General features: G+C 34.7%; 1 protein-coding gene across 1 annotated transcript in view; it reads right to left on the bottom strand.

The window, feature by feature from the left end:
• The window catches only part of LOC122799383 (SV2 related protein), a 416,834-nt gene that overhangs the window by 272,815 nt on the left and 125,844 nt on the right, over positions 1-18,175 (bottom strand). Inside the window, exon 2 of the mRNA XM_044068393.1 lies at positions 10,327-10,487. Within this exon, the coding sequence (XP_043924328.1) occupies positions 10,327-10,487 (161 nt within the window). The remainder of the gene's footprint in view (positions 1-10,326; positions 10,488-18,175) is intronic.

Raw genomic sequence — 18,175 nt, 5'->3', positions numbered from 1 at the left:
TTGTATGGCATATTTGCCTTAACCTGCAATTTTCTAATAGACAATTTCCATAAAAATTATTACATTCTTTAATCTTTTATAGTTATATCTCATCATTATGGCTTTTTTCTTATCTATTTCTAAATCTATCCATGGATCAATGCAATAAAATGCTTTCATAATATTTAAGTACCATTCCTTTGTATTTTTCTCAAATATATTCTTTTTTTATTTTCAGTAACACAATTTTGTTTTGGTACTCTTTCATTTCTTCATTTACAATGCTTTTACTTCTTTTTTAACTTCCATTCCTTTCCACAAAAAAATTGTGGAAAGGAATGGAAGTTAAAAAAGAAGTAAAAGCATTGTGAATGAAGAATATTTCTACTGCGGTGGTGATGCTGCGGTAGCGTTGTCACCTCATAGCAAGACGTTGTCCCGTTCGATTCTCAGCTAGAGCGTCTTCTGTGTGGAGGCATACGTGAATGGGGTGTGCCTTCGTTGAAGGTTGTGCATCAGGGCTGGTAACCCGGTACGTAAAAATCCACTACCAATCATTCGTGGACCAGAGTTCCGCTGTGGCGACCCCTAACCGGGAAAAGCCGAAAGACACAAACAATAATATAGTATCATTTCTATCAAGTTTTATTTTCCTTCATAATTCATTTTAATACCTTATATAAAATTAAAGATGCTGCATGTTCTTTTGGGTTTATTAAACCTAATCTTCCTGGCTCTTCTTTCGTATATAGAATCCCTTTCTTGACCGGATTCAGTCTAGAGCCCAATATAAAAGAAAATATAATCACCATTAGTTCCTTTTCATACTTAATAGTAATCATATAGATGTTAGCAACATAACATGGCCTTGCAGATCAGGCTAGTTAGGCTGATGGGCCTATAAGTGCCTGGGTCAGTGGACACTCCACTGATGGCAGGCTGGGAAGCACGAACATACTAGATTCTACATACAAGGACAAAATAAAGTGTTATTTACGCTTTTTGGATGATGTCCTAATATTGTGGAAAGGGTCTGTAGACAAAGCACTAGAGTCTGTGGATTATCTAAATAGTACAGTGGGGTACCTTAAATTTACATCCAGAACAAGTGAAATTGAAATAGATTTTCTGGATATTTTGATCAGGAAAGAACTGTTAGGCAGCAAAATTACATCTGCCATCTTCAGAAAGAAAACATATTCGAATTCCCTATTGAGGTTTGACAGTTGACATCCTATTCAGCATAAAAAAGTGGTGCGAAAGGACAGATGGTGAGATTAAGTAGGCTTATTAGTGAGGATGAAAATTTTGCAGAGGAAATTAATATGCTAATAGATATGTTAATGGATAGAAGTTATCCTTTGGAATTTTTGGTAAAAATAAAAAGGGAAGTGGCAAGGAAAAGAAATGCAAGATTCAAACCTATACTGAGAATGCAAGGTAGCCTGAGTGACACTAGTTTAAATGTGGTATTACATTCGGATCAGGATGTCATGGTTGTAGAATACAATGACAATTCTCGGATGATAATCTCGGGACTGAATTGATTTTGGAAAGGGACAATTGATATTCAGCTCAAACTGAAGCTGGGCAGTAGACCAATAACCACCTTTGATAGAGGTAGAAACTTGAAGGAAATTTTAGACTCAGGTGGCAAGGAGAGGTCCACTGCCTTTAGATCACTAATGAGTAAGTGTGGTTTCTGCAGATTTTGTAAGTACATTAATGATGGACCGTACATTCCTATCCCTGGCTTCTATAGGAATTTGGAATGCCCTGGCAGATGCAACTGTGAGACAAAATGTGTGGTATATGTTGCATCTTGCACAGCATGTCCTGCTTTTTACATCGGTAAAACTGTTAGAAAATTAAAAGAAAGGATCTCAGAACATGTCCGGGACATTAGGAACAAAAAAGTCTGTCAGTTTCTTGTATATGCACAGTACAGTATGAAGGAATTTAAAGAAGTTCCTGTTTTTCATTATAGACAAAGTGAAGGTTAATGTGTGTGTGTGTGGGGGGGTGACCCTAAGCTAGAAGTAGAGATAAGAGAGGTTGAATGGCAAATAAGATTAAATGCCCCCCAAAGCCCAGGGATCAATGACTACATATCAATTAAAACCATTCTAAAGAGAAGGGCAACAGTTATATAACTAAAAGTATGCCACCTAGTGACACAAATTGGATGCTACAACTTTTTAAGATGTTCATTCTGTATGCATATGTTTTACTAGAGTTTTTATTACACTATGGTAAAAGATAGTCGTGCAGAAGTTGGATAGTAAATTTCATGTATATACTGCAGTTAGATGAGATTTTTAAGAATGTATTTTTTAGGGGGTGTTTTCTCAGGATATGATGTCATGCTGCATAGGAAATAAAAAATGAATGTTTGTTTAACACGTTGACTCTGAAGAAGCCCTATAAGGGGTGAAAGTACTTAGTTCATGTGTTTTTATCTATTTTTATTTATTTTATTGTGAATAAAGTGGTATTACTGCTTCATAGCTGAGCAGGTATTTGTTTTACTCCACCTTTGTGTAGAGGGATGACAGTGGCTGTCCTCCATTCAGCTGGGATGAAGCCGGTGCTCAGGCTTTGGTTGAATAGGGTGTTTAATGGAGCTGACAGCTCATGCCTGAGTTCATGTAGGATACAGCCAGGGATGTTATCGGGTCCCGTGGATACTGTATTTTTTGCCTTTGAGGGGGCATTAAGAACCTGCTCCCTGTTGATGAGGAGAGGAGGGAAAACCTTTATCTTTATCTTAAATCTTTAACTATTTTCCCTATCAAATTATTTTTATTTCTTACTGTGCACCAGTCAGCTTCTTCCTCACTTGTCTCTTCTGTTTCTTTTTCCTTGTTACTTTCTTTAACTTCATGTCTAGCCTCTTTATCAGTCACATCTTTTTTTTACATTTTCTTGTATAACATGTTCTTCTATCTCTTTCTCCTGTATAACTTCATTTTCATTTTCTTGCACATTCATTCACATTCTAGCCATGATTCTCAGCATTGCCACATTTTTCCACTTTAAATCACATTTTTTTGTATTATGCCCTGTTTTACCACATATATAACATCTTTTTATCACATTCATTGATTAAATGATTGTTGTTCCACAAAAATAAAAAGCCTTTGGTTGACCCCTGTATTTTACAAAACCCCATTACCATGCACATTAATAATACTAGGTACATGCATAACATTATCATTTTCCATTTTCCGCATTACTCCACATTCCCATCCCCAGTCCATAGTCCTCTTTCATCATATATTTGTATAATGACCATTACTTCTTTACATATAGTTAACAAATATTCTTTCAGTTCTTTTGCTTCAACTTCAGATCTAAATTAGATCATTATTCTTTTTTGTTTGTCTGTAAAAAACTTGCACCACATATTCTGACTATGGCTAAGTACTTTTCTTTTGTTCATATGCACCCAGAAAAATTTCCATGGCCTGCCTAGTCTCAAATATCAAGTCACAAAAAGTCACTTAATTAGTTAAAATTAATGCTCTTACCTCTTTTGCTTTGACACCCAGAGGTGCTATGACAAAGTCCCAAACCTCATACCTGTCCAAACTTTCTTCTTTTTTACTGCTCACGTGTACTGTATACTTCTTTTTTGTTTATTTTATTTCTTCTTTCTTCTCTGTTCCTTCTCCAGCAGTTTGTTCATAAGTTTTTGTGTCTGTAACTTTTTCTGGAACAGTCTCTTCTTCTCCTTTTTGTACTGTTTTTTCATGATGTCACACCATGAAATTGCTGCTCCACTTTCTGGCTTACTTTGGTTTACCATTTCTTCCAAATAATCATCCCACAACCCCCCCCCCCCAACTGGAGGGTTGTAATTTTGCATTTGTCAGAGGTAACTGTCTCTCCTTTAAACAATCTCCTCTGAAATATTTCCTCTGAATACATCTCTGTTTCAGCTATAATCTCATTTTCCTTCACAATCTCATTTTTTTTCAATATCAGTGTTTTTTTCTGTGCCCACATCATCAGAAAAAATGTCTGGCAGCGATTCTACCATTTCAACTACTTTATCAGCAACTTTCATTCCAGGTTCAGCACAAGCCGAATCAGCCATTTTTCTCCCTGTTTCTCCAGGCCACCTCCGTGCCTGGAACTAGAACAGGAAGTCTGTTGTGTCACACATAAATGCTTCCCCCTACTACCAAGAGTAGGTTTTTTTATTGATATATACATTACATATTATTTACATATTTACATTATTTAGATCTATTTACAAATCTCCATACATATATTTAATTCAATTTAAGCATCCCACCCACTCTTTTATCCACAGCCAAAACATTATTTTTTCGAAAATCTTTGTCAAAGTCCATTTTCCATTGTATTTAATTTCATTTAGTCTCTCATTCCATATAGTCCATGAAGCATAAAATATTACTCTGTCCATTTTTTCACTTCTTCCTGTTTACGTGCACCATAATAACTAAATTCTATTATATTCATATTTATTTGTTCAAATTTTAACAAACTTTTCACCCTATTATCTTTGCATATTTCTTTCCACAAATTATTAATTCTTTCACATTACAAAAATACATGTTCAGTAGTCTCAAACTCTCCACATTTATTACATATTCTATCTTGCTTTTTTTGTATGGCATATTTGCCTTAACCGGAAATTTTCTAATAGACAATTTCCATAAAAAACATTACATTCTTTAATCTTTTTATAGTTATTATATCTTATTATTATGGCTTTTTCATATCTATTTCTAAATCTTTCCATAGATCAATACAATAAAATGCTTTTCATAATACTTAAGTACCATTCCTTTCTAATTTTCTCACATATATTCTTTTTTATTTTCCATAACACAATTTTGTTTTGGTACTCTTTCATTTCTTCATTCACAATGCTTTTACTTCATTTTTTAACTTCCATTCCTTCCCACAATTCTTTGTATTTATAATATAGTATCATTTCTATCAAGTTTTTATTTTTCTTCATAATTCCTTTAATACCTTATATAAAATTAAAGCTGCTGCATGTACTATTGGGCTTATTAAATCCAAACCTCCTTGGTCTTCTTTCATATACAGAATCCCTCTTTTGACTGGATTCAGTCTAGAGCCCCATGTAAAACAGAATATAATCATCATTAATTAGTTTTCATACTTAATAGGAATCATATAGATGTTAGCAACATAATCATTTTTTCCTATTACCATGGTGTTCAACAAATGTGCTTTTTTCTATATGAAAATCTATGATTTCTAAAAATTAGTCATATCCTTTACTTCCTTGAATACATTATCCCATTGTTATCTGTATTCATTCCTTCCAAATGTTATTCCTAGTATATCTATATATTTTTCATTGAGCTCAACACCTCCTATCATACCTTTAAAACAAATCCTTAACTTTTCTCCTTATTTATACTTAAACCATTTTTTAATTTATACTTAATTTTTCATTTACTTTTTCCATCCATACTTTATTTTTAACAATTAATACAATGTAATCTACATAATTATACATTATTGGCAATTGTACTTCCTTCATCATTTTCTATCCAACTCTACTTCACATTTTATTAATTTCCTTCACTATTACATTCATAATGGATGAGAAAATTGCAATACTAGCTGGTCAGCCCTGCTTTATTCCACATTCTATTTTTATTTATTCTCCAATCCATCCATTTACATTTAGATTCACATAGTTCATTTCATAAACAGGTTTCATTACTTGTAATATTTCTGCTTACATTATATGCCTGCAAAATTCCCCATAATTATTTATATTGACTATTATCATAAGCTTCACTTATATCCCCTATCATAACCTTCACTTTTATATTTTTATTTATATCATCAATTATTCCTCTTATTATCCATAATAGCTCTTGACATCCTTTTCCTTTTCTTCCAAATATATTTTGGTCATATATTCTATCCATTTTTTCTGTAACCTTTTTGTTATTAGTCTCATAAAAATGTTATAATCTGTATTATTCAATATTATAGGTCTCCAATTTTTATCTCCTCTTTATTTCCCTTTTTAAGTATAGATTTTATAACTCCTGTACATATCTCTTTGTCTTTAATTCCAGTTTCTAACCATTCATTCATAACTTCTACAAAAATTATTTTTGCCACTCTTTCATTTCTTAATACATACCATAGTCAATCCCAGCCAGTCCTGTTGCAGAATTCATGTTAATATCTTTTAGAATTTCATTCAATTCTATCATGGTTATTTTTTGTTCTAAATACTCATTATCTTCTTTATTTAATTTTTCACCTTTATAAATTAGTTCTATGTTTTCTTCTCTCTTAACAAATAATTCCAATACATATTCTTTAATTATTTCATATATTACTTCTTGCTGTCTTATTTGCTTACCTTCCTTATTTTTTTAATTCTCTTATTATTTTTCCTTCTTTTATTTTACTCAAATATGGTGCTACCTCTTCTTTCTTTCTTTCTTTTCATGTAACCAATATCTTTGCTTATATAAAAAGTAAATTTTAATTTGATTCATTTTATATATTTGTTTCTTTTTCATAAAAGGAATTTTTCTTCTCTAATGTCTCTAAGTGTTTCTTGACACTAAAATCTTATATCTCTCTTTTTCTTTTCTTCTTTTCTTCCTTATACATTCTAAAATACTTTTTTTATGTTTTTCTTTAAAATTAAGCCACAAAACAGTCTAATTCTCATAAACTCCCTCATAGTCGTATGATTTTTCCATGATTCCACAACTTCTTTTTTCTCTTCTAAATCTAATTTATTTTCATTAATTCTATTTATTCCTTTTCCTATTCTTATATATTCTTCATTTTCCTGTACTTTAACCTATATTGCCACATGATCTGAAAATCCAGCATACTTAATTCCTTTTTTATAACTTTTAAATTATCAGATATTAAAAAATAATCAATTTCTGCCCTAATTTCATTCCTTTTATAGGTCCAGTAGATATTCTCCCATACACTTAACTTTACACTTCTCATAATTTCTTTAGCCATTTTAACACCACAATTGTTCTTATTTTTCCATAAATTACAGTTACAATCACCCACCACTATAATGTCCATATTTACACAAACATATTCAAGAATATTTTTAAACATCATTTTTCTCTGTTTTTTGTTACATATGCATATAAAGCTATAATGCTATACACATATTTTTCCATCTCACGTCTATTACCGTAGTTTGCCCTAGTTCCACTATGGTTATATCTAATATTTTAATGCTTTCTTGACATAATATACATACGCCTGAACATGTTTCTTTCTCCATGTTCCAAACTACCACACCATTCCAACGTTTTTCAGTTTGTCTTCTTTCTTCCTCTGTTAATAATAATATGTGCATCTACTGCAGCACACCATTGTAATATACCTATTCTCCTTTTAAGATTGTTCATACTGTTCACATTTAAAGCTAATATTTTTAGCTTTTAAGAACAGTTAGTATAATAAAATGTTTATCTCTTTCCTTTCTTATTTTCTGTAAGCATTATGTTTTTGAATTTTCTTTTCCTTTCTTTAACTCTTTTCCCTATGGAATTATTTTTATTTCTTACTGTGCACCAATTGCACCAATCAGCTTCTTCCTCACTTGTCTCATCTGTTTCTTTTCCCTTTTTACTTTCTTTAACTTCATGTATAACCTTTTTATCAGTTACATCTTTTTGTACATTTTCTTGTATAACACATTGTATCTCTTTTCCCTGTATAACTTCACTTTCATTTTCTTGCACATTAATTTCACATTCTAGCCATGAATGACCACTATTGCCATATTCTTTGCACTTTAAATCACATTTTTTTGCATTATGCCCTGTTTTACCTCATAAATTACATATCTTTTATCACATTCATTGATTAAATGATCATTTTTTCCACAAAACTAACATGTTTTGGTTGACCCCTGTATTTCACAAAACCCCTATTACCATGAACATCAATAATACTAGGTAAGTTCATAACATTATCATTTTCCATTTTCAGTATTACTCCACATTCCCATCCCCAGTCCATTGTCCTCTTTCATCATATATTTTTGTAGTGTCCATTACTTCTTTACATATAGTTAACAAATGCTATTTCAGTTCCTTTGCTTCAATTTCAGTTCTAAACCTGATCATTATTCTTTTTTTGTATGTGTCTTTAAAAAGCTTGCACAACATATTCTGACCATGAATAAATATTTTTCTTTTGTTCATATGCACCCAAAAAAATTTCCATGGCCTGCCCAGTCTCGAATATCAAGTCACACAGTCTCTTTATTAATTAAAAAGAATGCTCTTACCTCTTTTGCTTTGACATCCAAAGGTATTATGACAAAGTCCCAAACCTTATACTTGTCCAAACTTTCTTCTTTTTTACAACTCACCGTATACTTCATTTTTGTTTCTTTTATTTCTTCTTTCTTCTTTGCTCTTTCTCCCACAGTTTGTGCATAAGTTTTTGTCTATTGAACTTTTTCTGGCACAGTCTCTTTTTCTTCTTCCATTTTCTCCATGATGTCACTCCATAAAATTGCTGCTCTATTTTCTGGTTCACTTTGGTTTACAATTTCTTCCAAATAATCATCTCGCAACCCCCCCCCCCCCGATTGGAGAGTTGTAATTATGCATTTCTCAGAGGTAACTGTCTCTCCTTCCAACAATTTCCTCTGAAAGTTTTCCTCTGAATCCATCTCTTTTACAGCTACAAATTCCTTTTCTTCCACTATCACTGTTTTTTCTGCACCCACAGCATCAGAAAAACTTCTGGTAGCAATTCTACCATTTCAACTACATTTTCATCAACCTTCACTTCATTTTGAGCAAAAGCTGAATCAGCCATATTGTCTTCCTGTTCCTCCTGGCTGCCTCCATGCCTGGACAGGAAACAGGAAGTCAGGATGTGTAACAGAGTAATCTTTCCCCGACTACCAAGAATAGGGGAAGTTACCAGATGCCCTGGCCAAATTTCCCCTAGTAAGTACAAATACCACCTCAGGTCTCCCCTGAAAAGAAGTTACTAGCCTACTGAAATTAACCTGGTCAATAAAGGATAAATACAGTTCATCATGAAAAGTCATTTTACATTTATTGCAGGAAGACATAAAGGCAGGAACTGAAAAGTATTTCAAATCCCTTTGTAGACGAGGCTGATAAGAAATCTGCAAGCTAAATCTTGGAATATTTAAGTAATAATAATGAAAATAGTTGAAGAATAAAATCATTTTTTATTAAGACAGAATCAGAGATTTATAGCCATTTATCTTGGCACTGGTCTTTCAATGCATCAATTTAGTCATATCATCTCTACACTGTAATAAATTCATTGTTACTTCCTGCCATCAGACTGTCTTTTGCATCCTGACAGATGTCACTTCCCTAATCATATGCACTCAGCAGTGAAATATCTAATACTGACAAGTGCTTGCTTTCCTTGAAACTGTCTTTTCCCCTCTTTCTAGTCAGTTATACAGAACAAAATGTTTACTACTGTATCCATAAAACATTACAGTCACTGGTAAAACAGCAAAATGATTATGCATATGTATATCTGAAATCACGCTTGCAGAAAAGAGTTATAGCTCATATTTCCATGCAAGTACCACAGAGAACTGACATTTTGGAAACCTTTACATGGTTATGTATATTTCTGGTGCTCCCCACATGACCCCCCCAGCATATTCTACTGTTCATTCCCCCATCCCAGATGCTCATAGCAATTGACAGTCAGGTTGAGAGTTAAATAGTGACAGGCCATCACTTTTTTGTCTACCTTGTTTTCTTTCTGAGTAACAAATACAAAACATGCAATGAAGCCTGACAGGTACAACTGTGAGTGTACCCCAAATGCTACACTGACTAGATTTGTGTCAACACTACTGCAACAGCAGGCACTTTGGGCACCAATTTCAGCCACCAGTAGATATAGCTCCTGAAGTGGTAGTGCTTCAAACTTCATCCAAAGAATGTGAAAAGGCAGTGTTTGCTTACTCCACCTTTCCCTGGGTAGCCCCGTTGTGCCCAAGCAGTTACTCAATCCTGGGTCATCAGTAGCAGGCACAGACACTATATCCCTAGATATACCTGATAACATCTCATTACAAAGTTTTTAATAATGTACAAAATACTCAGCAGCATAAATGTCAGCTCTCATTTTCTAAGCTGTACCATTTTTTATAAGTTTATATATCAGTAATCAATTACTGTAGTACAGAATTCCTTCTATTGCTGGAGAACATCCACTCAACACGTGTGGTAGTGGTTCTAATCTGGTTCCCAATGCTACCAAACAAGAACTCTATTTCTCAGTGTGGTTGGAAACCTACAAACAAAGTGGTCTTACCATCAGTTGGATTTGCAAATTCCTTTGGCACTCCTGCTCCATGATCTAGCTCCACAGAATCTAAACCACTGTGAACTCCTTCAATGCGAACCTCATGTTCTCCTGAAATGGTGTCGTCATCAGATCTGGAACTTTCCCCTGTGCGACGAAACTTCACCACACTGAAATCATCAAAATCAGGAAAGAACAAACAACAAAACCACTTGTTTAATAATCTTAACAATCAAAAAATTGATTTGCATAATCTGATTGGCGAATGTAAATAGTAAAGAATTATCTAAAAAATCAATCACATGATTCAGCAATTAAACTGTGGTAAGAAACTTCTCAATGTCATCAACACAGTTCAGTGCTAAAGTCAGCCACCATTTGTTGTTGAGTACAAAGAATATTTTGCATGATTTCCAGAGCTATATGAACATATACACGTGGATCTACTATGTATGCTCACTTCAATGATGCTCACACTGTTTTACAGGCAGTTGCACAAATTTGTATTTATTTGTTTACCAGGGTAAAGCACTGAGCCATATGAACTGATTTTAGGGTCAGCTGCAATGTAATGAAGCAAAACAGACACTTGATTAGATCAGCAATGCATCTCATTATTTGCAGGTACATACATAAAAATAAATATTGAATAAAACAATAAACTAGCTGTTGAAAAAAGGGTACAAGGGGGGAATAAAGGGGATGAAAGAAGAAGGGCATGAGATTGTCAAATCATAGATCTACTAATGTGAAAAGTCTAATGGTAAATGTGGTGTATTGTTTTGTTATTTTTTTTTTTGTTTTTGCTGTGGGTATTTTTTGGAGGGTTCCAAGCTTGTATTACAAAAACTGAACAATAAGAGCTTGAGCATTCAGCTATTCACAGCAGTCTTTCTTAGGAGACATAGAAGTGAGATGTAATTCAGCAGCCAAGTAAGGTGCAGCAAAGACTGTCTTTAAACCAACCAGAAGAAAGAAAAAAGTCAACAGACTGAAATGGTATACCATTTCCAAAGCACACAGCTTATTCCACAGTCCCAATCTCACAACCCCACTGAGAAAAAGAAAAGGGGTTGGGCTTTACACTGTCCCAGTAGTGATTGCTCTTTCTTGAAGATGCAGTGACTTCAAAGGGAGAATATTACAGTTTGGGACTGAGGGGACTTTTCCCCTACTTGGGGTTGCAGGGCATTAGCTCTTCCTGAAAAAAATCAGTTAAAAAATGTTGCAGTCCCTTCTACTGGTCACAGGCTTGAGAACATGTGATACAAGTTAAAGAGCACTCAAGCAGTATAAAGGAAAGTTGCAAAGTTTTTTTTTGTGATTTAAGATCAGTTTTCAAGATTGTGCAGTGGAACCACTGGATTACACTAGCCTAGTCCTGAGACCGCATAAATGATATGTCGAGTACATGCATTCTCTTAAATACAGCTACTGAAGCTGCTAAATATATAAACATGTGTGACAAAACATAATAATAATTTTTTTGCAAAGGACAAGCCCCTTTGCCACCTCCCACATGAGGAGATTCATCCCCTATACCCCCATTACCTTATTAATCTCACTCTACAGTCAGTGTACCTCACAGAAAACAAGATAAGTACTATGTTGCTTGTGAGTGATCATACTTCTTCTCTGACAAGCACCATACTTGGGGAGGAATGCTGCAAGGCTGACATGAACCAACTCAGAGGTGATGAAATGTTTCTCGATAGTGTTTGGTGGCTCACCGGCTACAACCCTAAGTATCTCCTATGAAAACAAAGCAGGGCTGGTTGTTGATGATGAACAAGTGCAGGTTTACTCATCTCTCTATTCCAGCACAAGAAATATCATGGACAGATTCTTTAATGCAGGTCGGGAGCTCTTATATGCTAAATCACTGGTGAGTGAGCAATAATATGTTTTCATGCGGGAGAACTCTATGCAAGGCCAACATGATCAAATTCTCTGGCCAAGTCAGTATTCAGCTAGCTGAGCAACAGGAATAGTTTTTTAATACCTTTATTAAATTATCACTTAAGGCATAAACACACATACATTAATTGAAAAAAAAAGAAGTCATGTACTCACCATAAAGTTCCATCTGTGTTGTCCATTTTCATTCATCCTCAACGGATGGGTTTGGATCTGATCCTTCGGATCTGACTCGGCTTTTGCTAAAACTTATGGCAACCAAAAACTCTCAACCTTCTCCCATACCCATAATGCACCAACCCCAATTACTTCAGATCTTGTTTGCTGCCTTAGGAGAAAGTAAAAGATGGAAATTATTATGGAGAAGCTATATCTGGAGCTTATATAAAAATAAGGATATATAGGTCCACTAAGTACTCATTCTTCCAGAAGCCTTAAGGATGGGGGTTGTTGGGAGAGTATATATAACCAAAAGTACACCGAGGTACCACACAATAGCGTCTTTAATTACACAAAAAATAAGAACAGTGGTGAGCGCTTTCGCAAAACTAATTCCTTCATCAGACAAGAAAATAAAACACTCCATTGCTTATATACAGATGGAACCATTGACTCAATCACTGATGTCATAGGTCAATTAAGGCATTAAAGTTATATAAAACTTATAAATGTATAAATGTAGAAAAGGCTACATATAGAGAAAACTGCATATAAAAGACACATATAAAAAACTGCATGTAAATGCATATAAAAACTGCATACAAAAACTATATACAAAACTGTTGGTAAAAGACCTAAGTAATGTGCATAGATATAAACTCCATAAATACTGTAGCTATGAAAAAATAAAAGGATAAAAATCTAGATGTAGTCATAAAATCTATCTACAATATGTATGTATGTATAACTAAAAGTGGTCTATGTCTCTAAAATATGAATAAATATAAATAAAAGTATAATGGGTGTATGAGGTGCCTAAAATTAAACATGTTTGAGGCGTCTTGCTTTCAAGAAAGGAACCAAGGAAATAGAGCCATTAAGGCCTGGATATTTATCTGCATTCAATTTAATGATCCATCTCTGTTCACAGCTTTCAGTAAAATTTTCTATATCCCCTCCTCTAATGTTTTTGTGTATGCGCTGTAGCACAAAAAACTTAAAAGAATGTGAATTATCTATATTAATGATATGCTGGGCAAGTGCATTAGTGGGTTTCTTATTTTTGACATCACGAAGATGTTCTAGAATTCTGTCTTTAAGAAATCTATTCATTTTACCTACATAAAACACCGGACATTTCTGACAAAAACAATAATAGACAACATCAGTGCTCTTGCAATCAGCATAAGTATTAAGCTGTAACTGAAAATGCTTGGTGGGGTGGACATAGGTATTTATACTGTAAATATAGGGGCAGGCACTGCATGACCTGCAAGGAAAAGTGCCCTGATGTGAAGAAGGGATGGCTTTCTTAGGCAGTTTATAGCTAGAGGATACGAACCTGATGAAATTGATAAAACTATATCTGATGCATGGCATATGAGATCAACTAAATGTAGACCTTATTTTAACAACAACAAGGTAGTTCCATGTAATAATTCATATAACATAAACTCTAGTCCACATAATGAATTTAGAGTAGTGTTACAGTTTGCGAGTGACGTCAACCAATATGTTGACGTAATTAAGAAACATTGGCACCTATTACAAGAGGTACCACAGTTGCAGGTTATTACCTGTAAAGATCCACTATTCAGTTTCAAGAACAATATGTCACTCAAGAAGCAGTTATGCAACAAGGATGTGCCTAAGAAAGCCATCCCTTCTTCACATCAGGGCACTTTTCCTTGCAGGTCATGCAGTGCCTGCCCCTATATTTACAGTATAAATACCTATGTCCACCCCACCAAGCATTTTCAGTTACAGCTTAATACTTATGCTGATTGCAAGAGCACTGATGTTGTCTATTATTGTTTTTGTCAGAAATGTCCGGTGTTTTATGTAGGTAAAATGAATAGATTTCTTAAAGACAGAATTCTAGAACATCTTCGTGATGTCAAAAATAAGAAACCCACTAATGCACTCGCCCAGCATATTATTAATACAGATAATTCACATTCTTTTAAGTTTTTTGTGCTACAGCGCATGCACAAAAACATTAGAGGAGGGGATATAGAAAATTTTACTGAAAGCTGTGAACAGAGATGGATCATTAAATTGAATGCAGATAAATATCCAGGCCTTAATGGCTCTACTTCCTTGGTTGCTTTCTTGAAAGCAAGACGCCTCAAACATGTTTAATTTTAGGCACCTCATACACCCATTATACTTTTATTTATATTTATTCATATTTTACAGACATAGACTACTTTTAGTTATACATACATATTGTAGATAGATTTTATGACTACATCTAGATTTTTATCCTTTTATTTTTTCATAGCTACGGTATTTATGGAGTTTATATCTATGCACATTACTTAGGTCTTTTACCAACAGTTTTGTATATAGTTTTTATATGCAGTTTTTATATGCATTTACATGCAGTATTTTATATGTGTCTTTTATATGCAGTTTTCTCTATATGTAGCCTTTTCTACATTTATACATTTATAAGTTTTATATAGCTTTAATGCCTTAATTGACCTATGACATCAGTGATTGAGTCAATGGTTCCATCTGTATATAAGCAATGGAGTGTTTTATTTTCTTGTCTGATGAAGTCATTAGTTTTTCGAAAGCACTAACCACTGTTCTTATTTTTTGTGTAATTAAAGATGCTATTGTGTTTTACCTCTGTGTATTTTTGGTTATATATAGTTCTGGTTTTGTGCACCTGGGTTTTACCTGAAGCCGTTTCTCTTTTTATACATATTTGTTGGGAGGGTAGTTGAGGAAGAATGAACATGGACAACACAGATGGAACATTATGGTGAGTACATAACTTCTTTATCTGATGTTGTCAATATTTATTTTGTCCTCAGCTGATGGGACAGAGTCCCCAGCTACCTAATTTTCAGGGCAGACTCAAGGAAGGATATTCCTGAGCACCATAGAACCAAAAGATGCCCTTCCTCTGGAGAACAGATCTAATTTCTAACGAGTAATAAAGGTATGGGCAGTAGCCCAAGTAGCTGTTGCACAAATGTCATCCATGGGCACTCTGGATTGAAAAACTGAGGAAGTTTCCATGGATCTGGTGTAGTGGGCTCAAACGTGCTTTGTCAGAGTAATGCCGAATTTGTTATACACAAAGGAAATGTAACTTGTTATCCATCTAGATAGAATAACTTTGGTAACTGGTTTACCCAATGTCAGTTCTGTACATGAAAATGAAACAAGCAAACTGATCAGAATTTCTGACATTTTTTTTGTCCTATGTAAGTAAAAATTAAACAGTCTATGAGCATCCAAAAAATGTAATAGATATTCTCCTTTGTTAGAAAATTTGGGAAAGAATACTGGCAAATTAATCGATTGGTTTATATTGGATTCTGACACCACCTTCGGAAGAAATGACGGGTTGGTATGTATGGTAATTCTGTCTTTATGGAAAATCAAGTATGGAGGTTTTGAGCACAATGCTTGGATTTCAGAATTTCTTCTGGCCAAGGTGATGGCTACTACGGAAATTGTCTTCCATGAAAGATATTTGAGTTTTTATGTAGCTGAGGGCTCAAAGGCGGATTATGTAAGAGACTGCAGCACAAGGTTTAGGTCCCAAGGGGGGGGGGGGGGTTAAGATCTTTAAAGGGTGGCCTTTCAAAAAAGCTTTGCTTAACTTATGGGATGCTACTGAAGAACTGGAAATTGCTGCTAATTGTACTTTAATGGTGGAAGAACTAGCTCCTTCTTCAAAAGGATGAACTAATAATTTCAAGATATTGTGAATGGGGGCTGAGAAAGGACCAGTATTATGCTTCTGAGCCCCAAAACAAATTTATTTTATTATTTATTTTATTTTACATTTGTTTACTGGGGAGGTCCGACTGTTCAGAGCTGTCCATTTTTAGCGGAAGCCTAGGGAGAAAAGCTCCAGAACAATTGCTAACATACTATACATAATATATTTACATAAGCATAGTGGTTTAGACATACAATTAAAAGTACAGCAGGTAGTAACATATGACTGTTGTTCATACAGTATGTTTAGTAGAGATAATCTTGAAGATGTAGTGAAGATAAGAAAAGAAAGGAAAAATTAAAAAAATACTAGCCAGAAAATCCTGAAGATGTAATGAAGATAAGAGAAGAAAGGTAAAACTAAAAATACTAGTCAGTTTGTCAAAGGAGAAGAATATAGACAAGTTCGTATGAGGTTCATTGACATTTTAAGGGAAAGCTTTTCATCTTAGTCTAGGGGAGAGTTAATGGGTATACATGGGACAGTGGGGAGTAAGCGGGGGTAAGTTGGTAAGTAATGTGTGATAACATATAGTGCATCTGTGGGGGATTTAAAGTAGAGGTTGGATAGTGGGGTAGGGGAAAGGTGTTAGAATATGTCAACCAGGTGCTAGACAGTTGCATGTCCAGGAGTTGTTTAGGTGGGAAAAAAGCTGTTTTTTAAAGATGGTTTTGTTATGTTGTACCCTGATTTGTAGTAGCAGGGAGTTCCAAGCCTTGGCAATGTTGTTAGAATACAGGGAGTCACCATAGCTGTAATGGCTTTTGGAGATTGAGATTAGTAACTTGCTAGTGGATCTAGGTTCTCGGTTATTGGACTAGAGGATGATCAGGTCTTGTAAGGCTGGAGTTTTGTCAGGTTGGTACAGTATTTTGTGAGCTAAAAGAAGTTGGTTTAGAGCTAAGGTATTTGAGAGTTCCAGCCAGGAAAGCTGTTTTAGGGCTTGACAATGGTGGGTGCAGTAGGAGGAGTTTGTGGCGAATTTTGCTATTTTGTTGTAACATACTGATAGATTGTTTAAATTGCTCTTGTTTAGATTAATTAGGACAGGAGAAGCATACAGTAAGGTAGAAAGAAGATGGGTATGAGCTTGGGTAACTTTACTGTTGCTGGTTAGGAAGTTTTTACATCTGTAAAGTGTACCTATTTTTTTGCTGACTTTGGTTATTGTATGAGCTATGTGTTTGTCAAATTTTATATTCTTGTCAATAATGACCCCTAGTAATTTGGTTTTTGTGATGGGGGAGATAGGGGTATTATCTGATGCAGAAATAGAGAATGGGGGAGTGTGTACTGCTGCTTTGGAAGGATGGAAGGGCATAAGTTGAATCTTTTTTGGATTTAGTATTAGCTGGGAGTTTGTTAGCCAGGTTTCGATAAATGTAAAGACTGCTTGGGTCTTGATGTGATGTTGGAGGGTGGGGGCAGAGCAGATTAAGGTGGACTTGTCAATGTATTGAACCAGGTTTGCTAGAGGGGTGGCTTTGTGAATATTATTTGTAAAATAGTAAAAAGTAGGGGTCCTAGGACTGATCCTTGGGATAGTCCTAGTTTTAAAGGAAGTAGGGGGAAAAGGGAGTTTTTCCACTGGACAGCTTGTTTGGGGTTGGAAGAGATAGTCTTGAAAGCATAATAGAGTGGGTGTGGTTAGTTTTAATTCTGAGATTGATGTTGGAAGTTTTGTATGGGAGTCTGTATCAAACACCAACTGCAGACACTAGTTGGCCTTTGCCGCATTGCATATTTCCTAGGTTACTAAAATGAATGAGTGCAGTGGCAGTGCTATGGCTGGGGTGTAATCTGTTTTGGGTTTCAGCAAGAAGATTGTTGGAGAGGAGATGTGTTAGGATCTGGGTGTGGATACATTTTTCCAGTATTTTAGCCAGTGGGGAAAGTATAGCTATAGGGTGATAGTTTGTTAGGTCAGTAGAGGTGCCCCCTTTGTGTATTGGTATAATGTAGAAGATTTTCCAAAGTGGCACCTTTTGTTCTGAGATTGCACTGTTAATGATTATAGAGATTGGGTAGGAAATGGCT

The sequence above is a fragment of the Protopterus annectens genome, chromosome 4.part0 (assembly GCF_019279795.1).
Source record: "Protopterus annectens isolate FY-2018-M chromosome 4.part0, PAN1.0, whole genome shotgun sequence".
Classification (NCBI taxonomy): Eukaryota; Metazoa; Chordata; order Ceratodontiformes; family Protopteridae; genus Protopterus; species Protopterus annectens.
The sequence above is the reverse complement of the archived record's forward strand: the minus strand, read 5'-3'. Positions and strand labels throughout refer to the sequence as shown.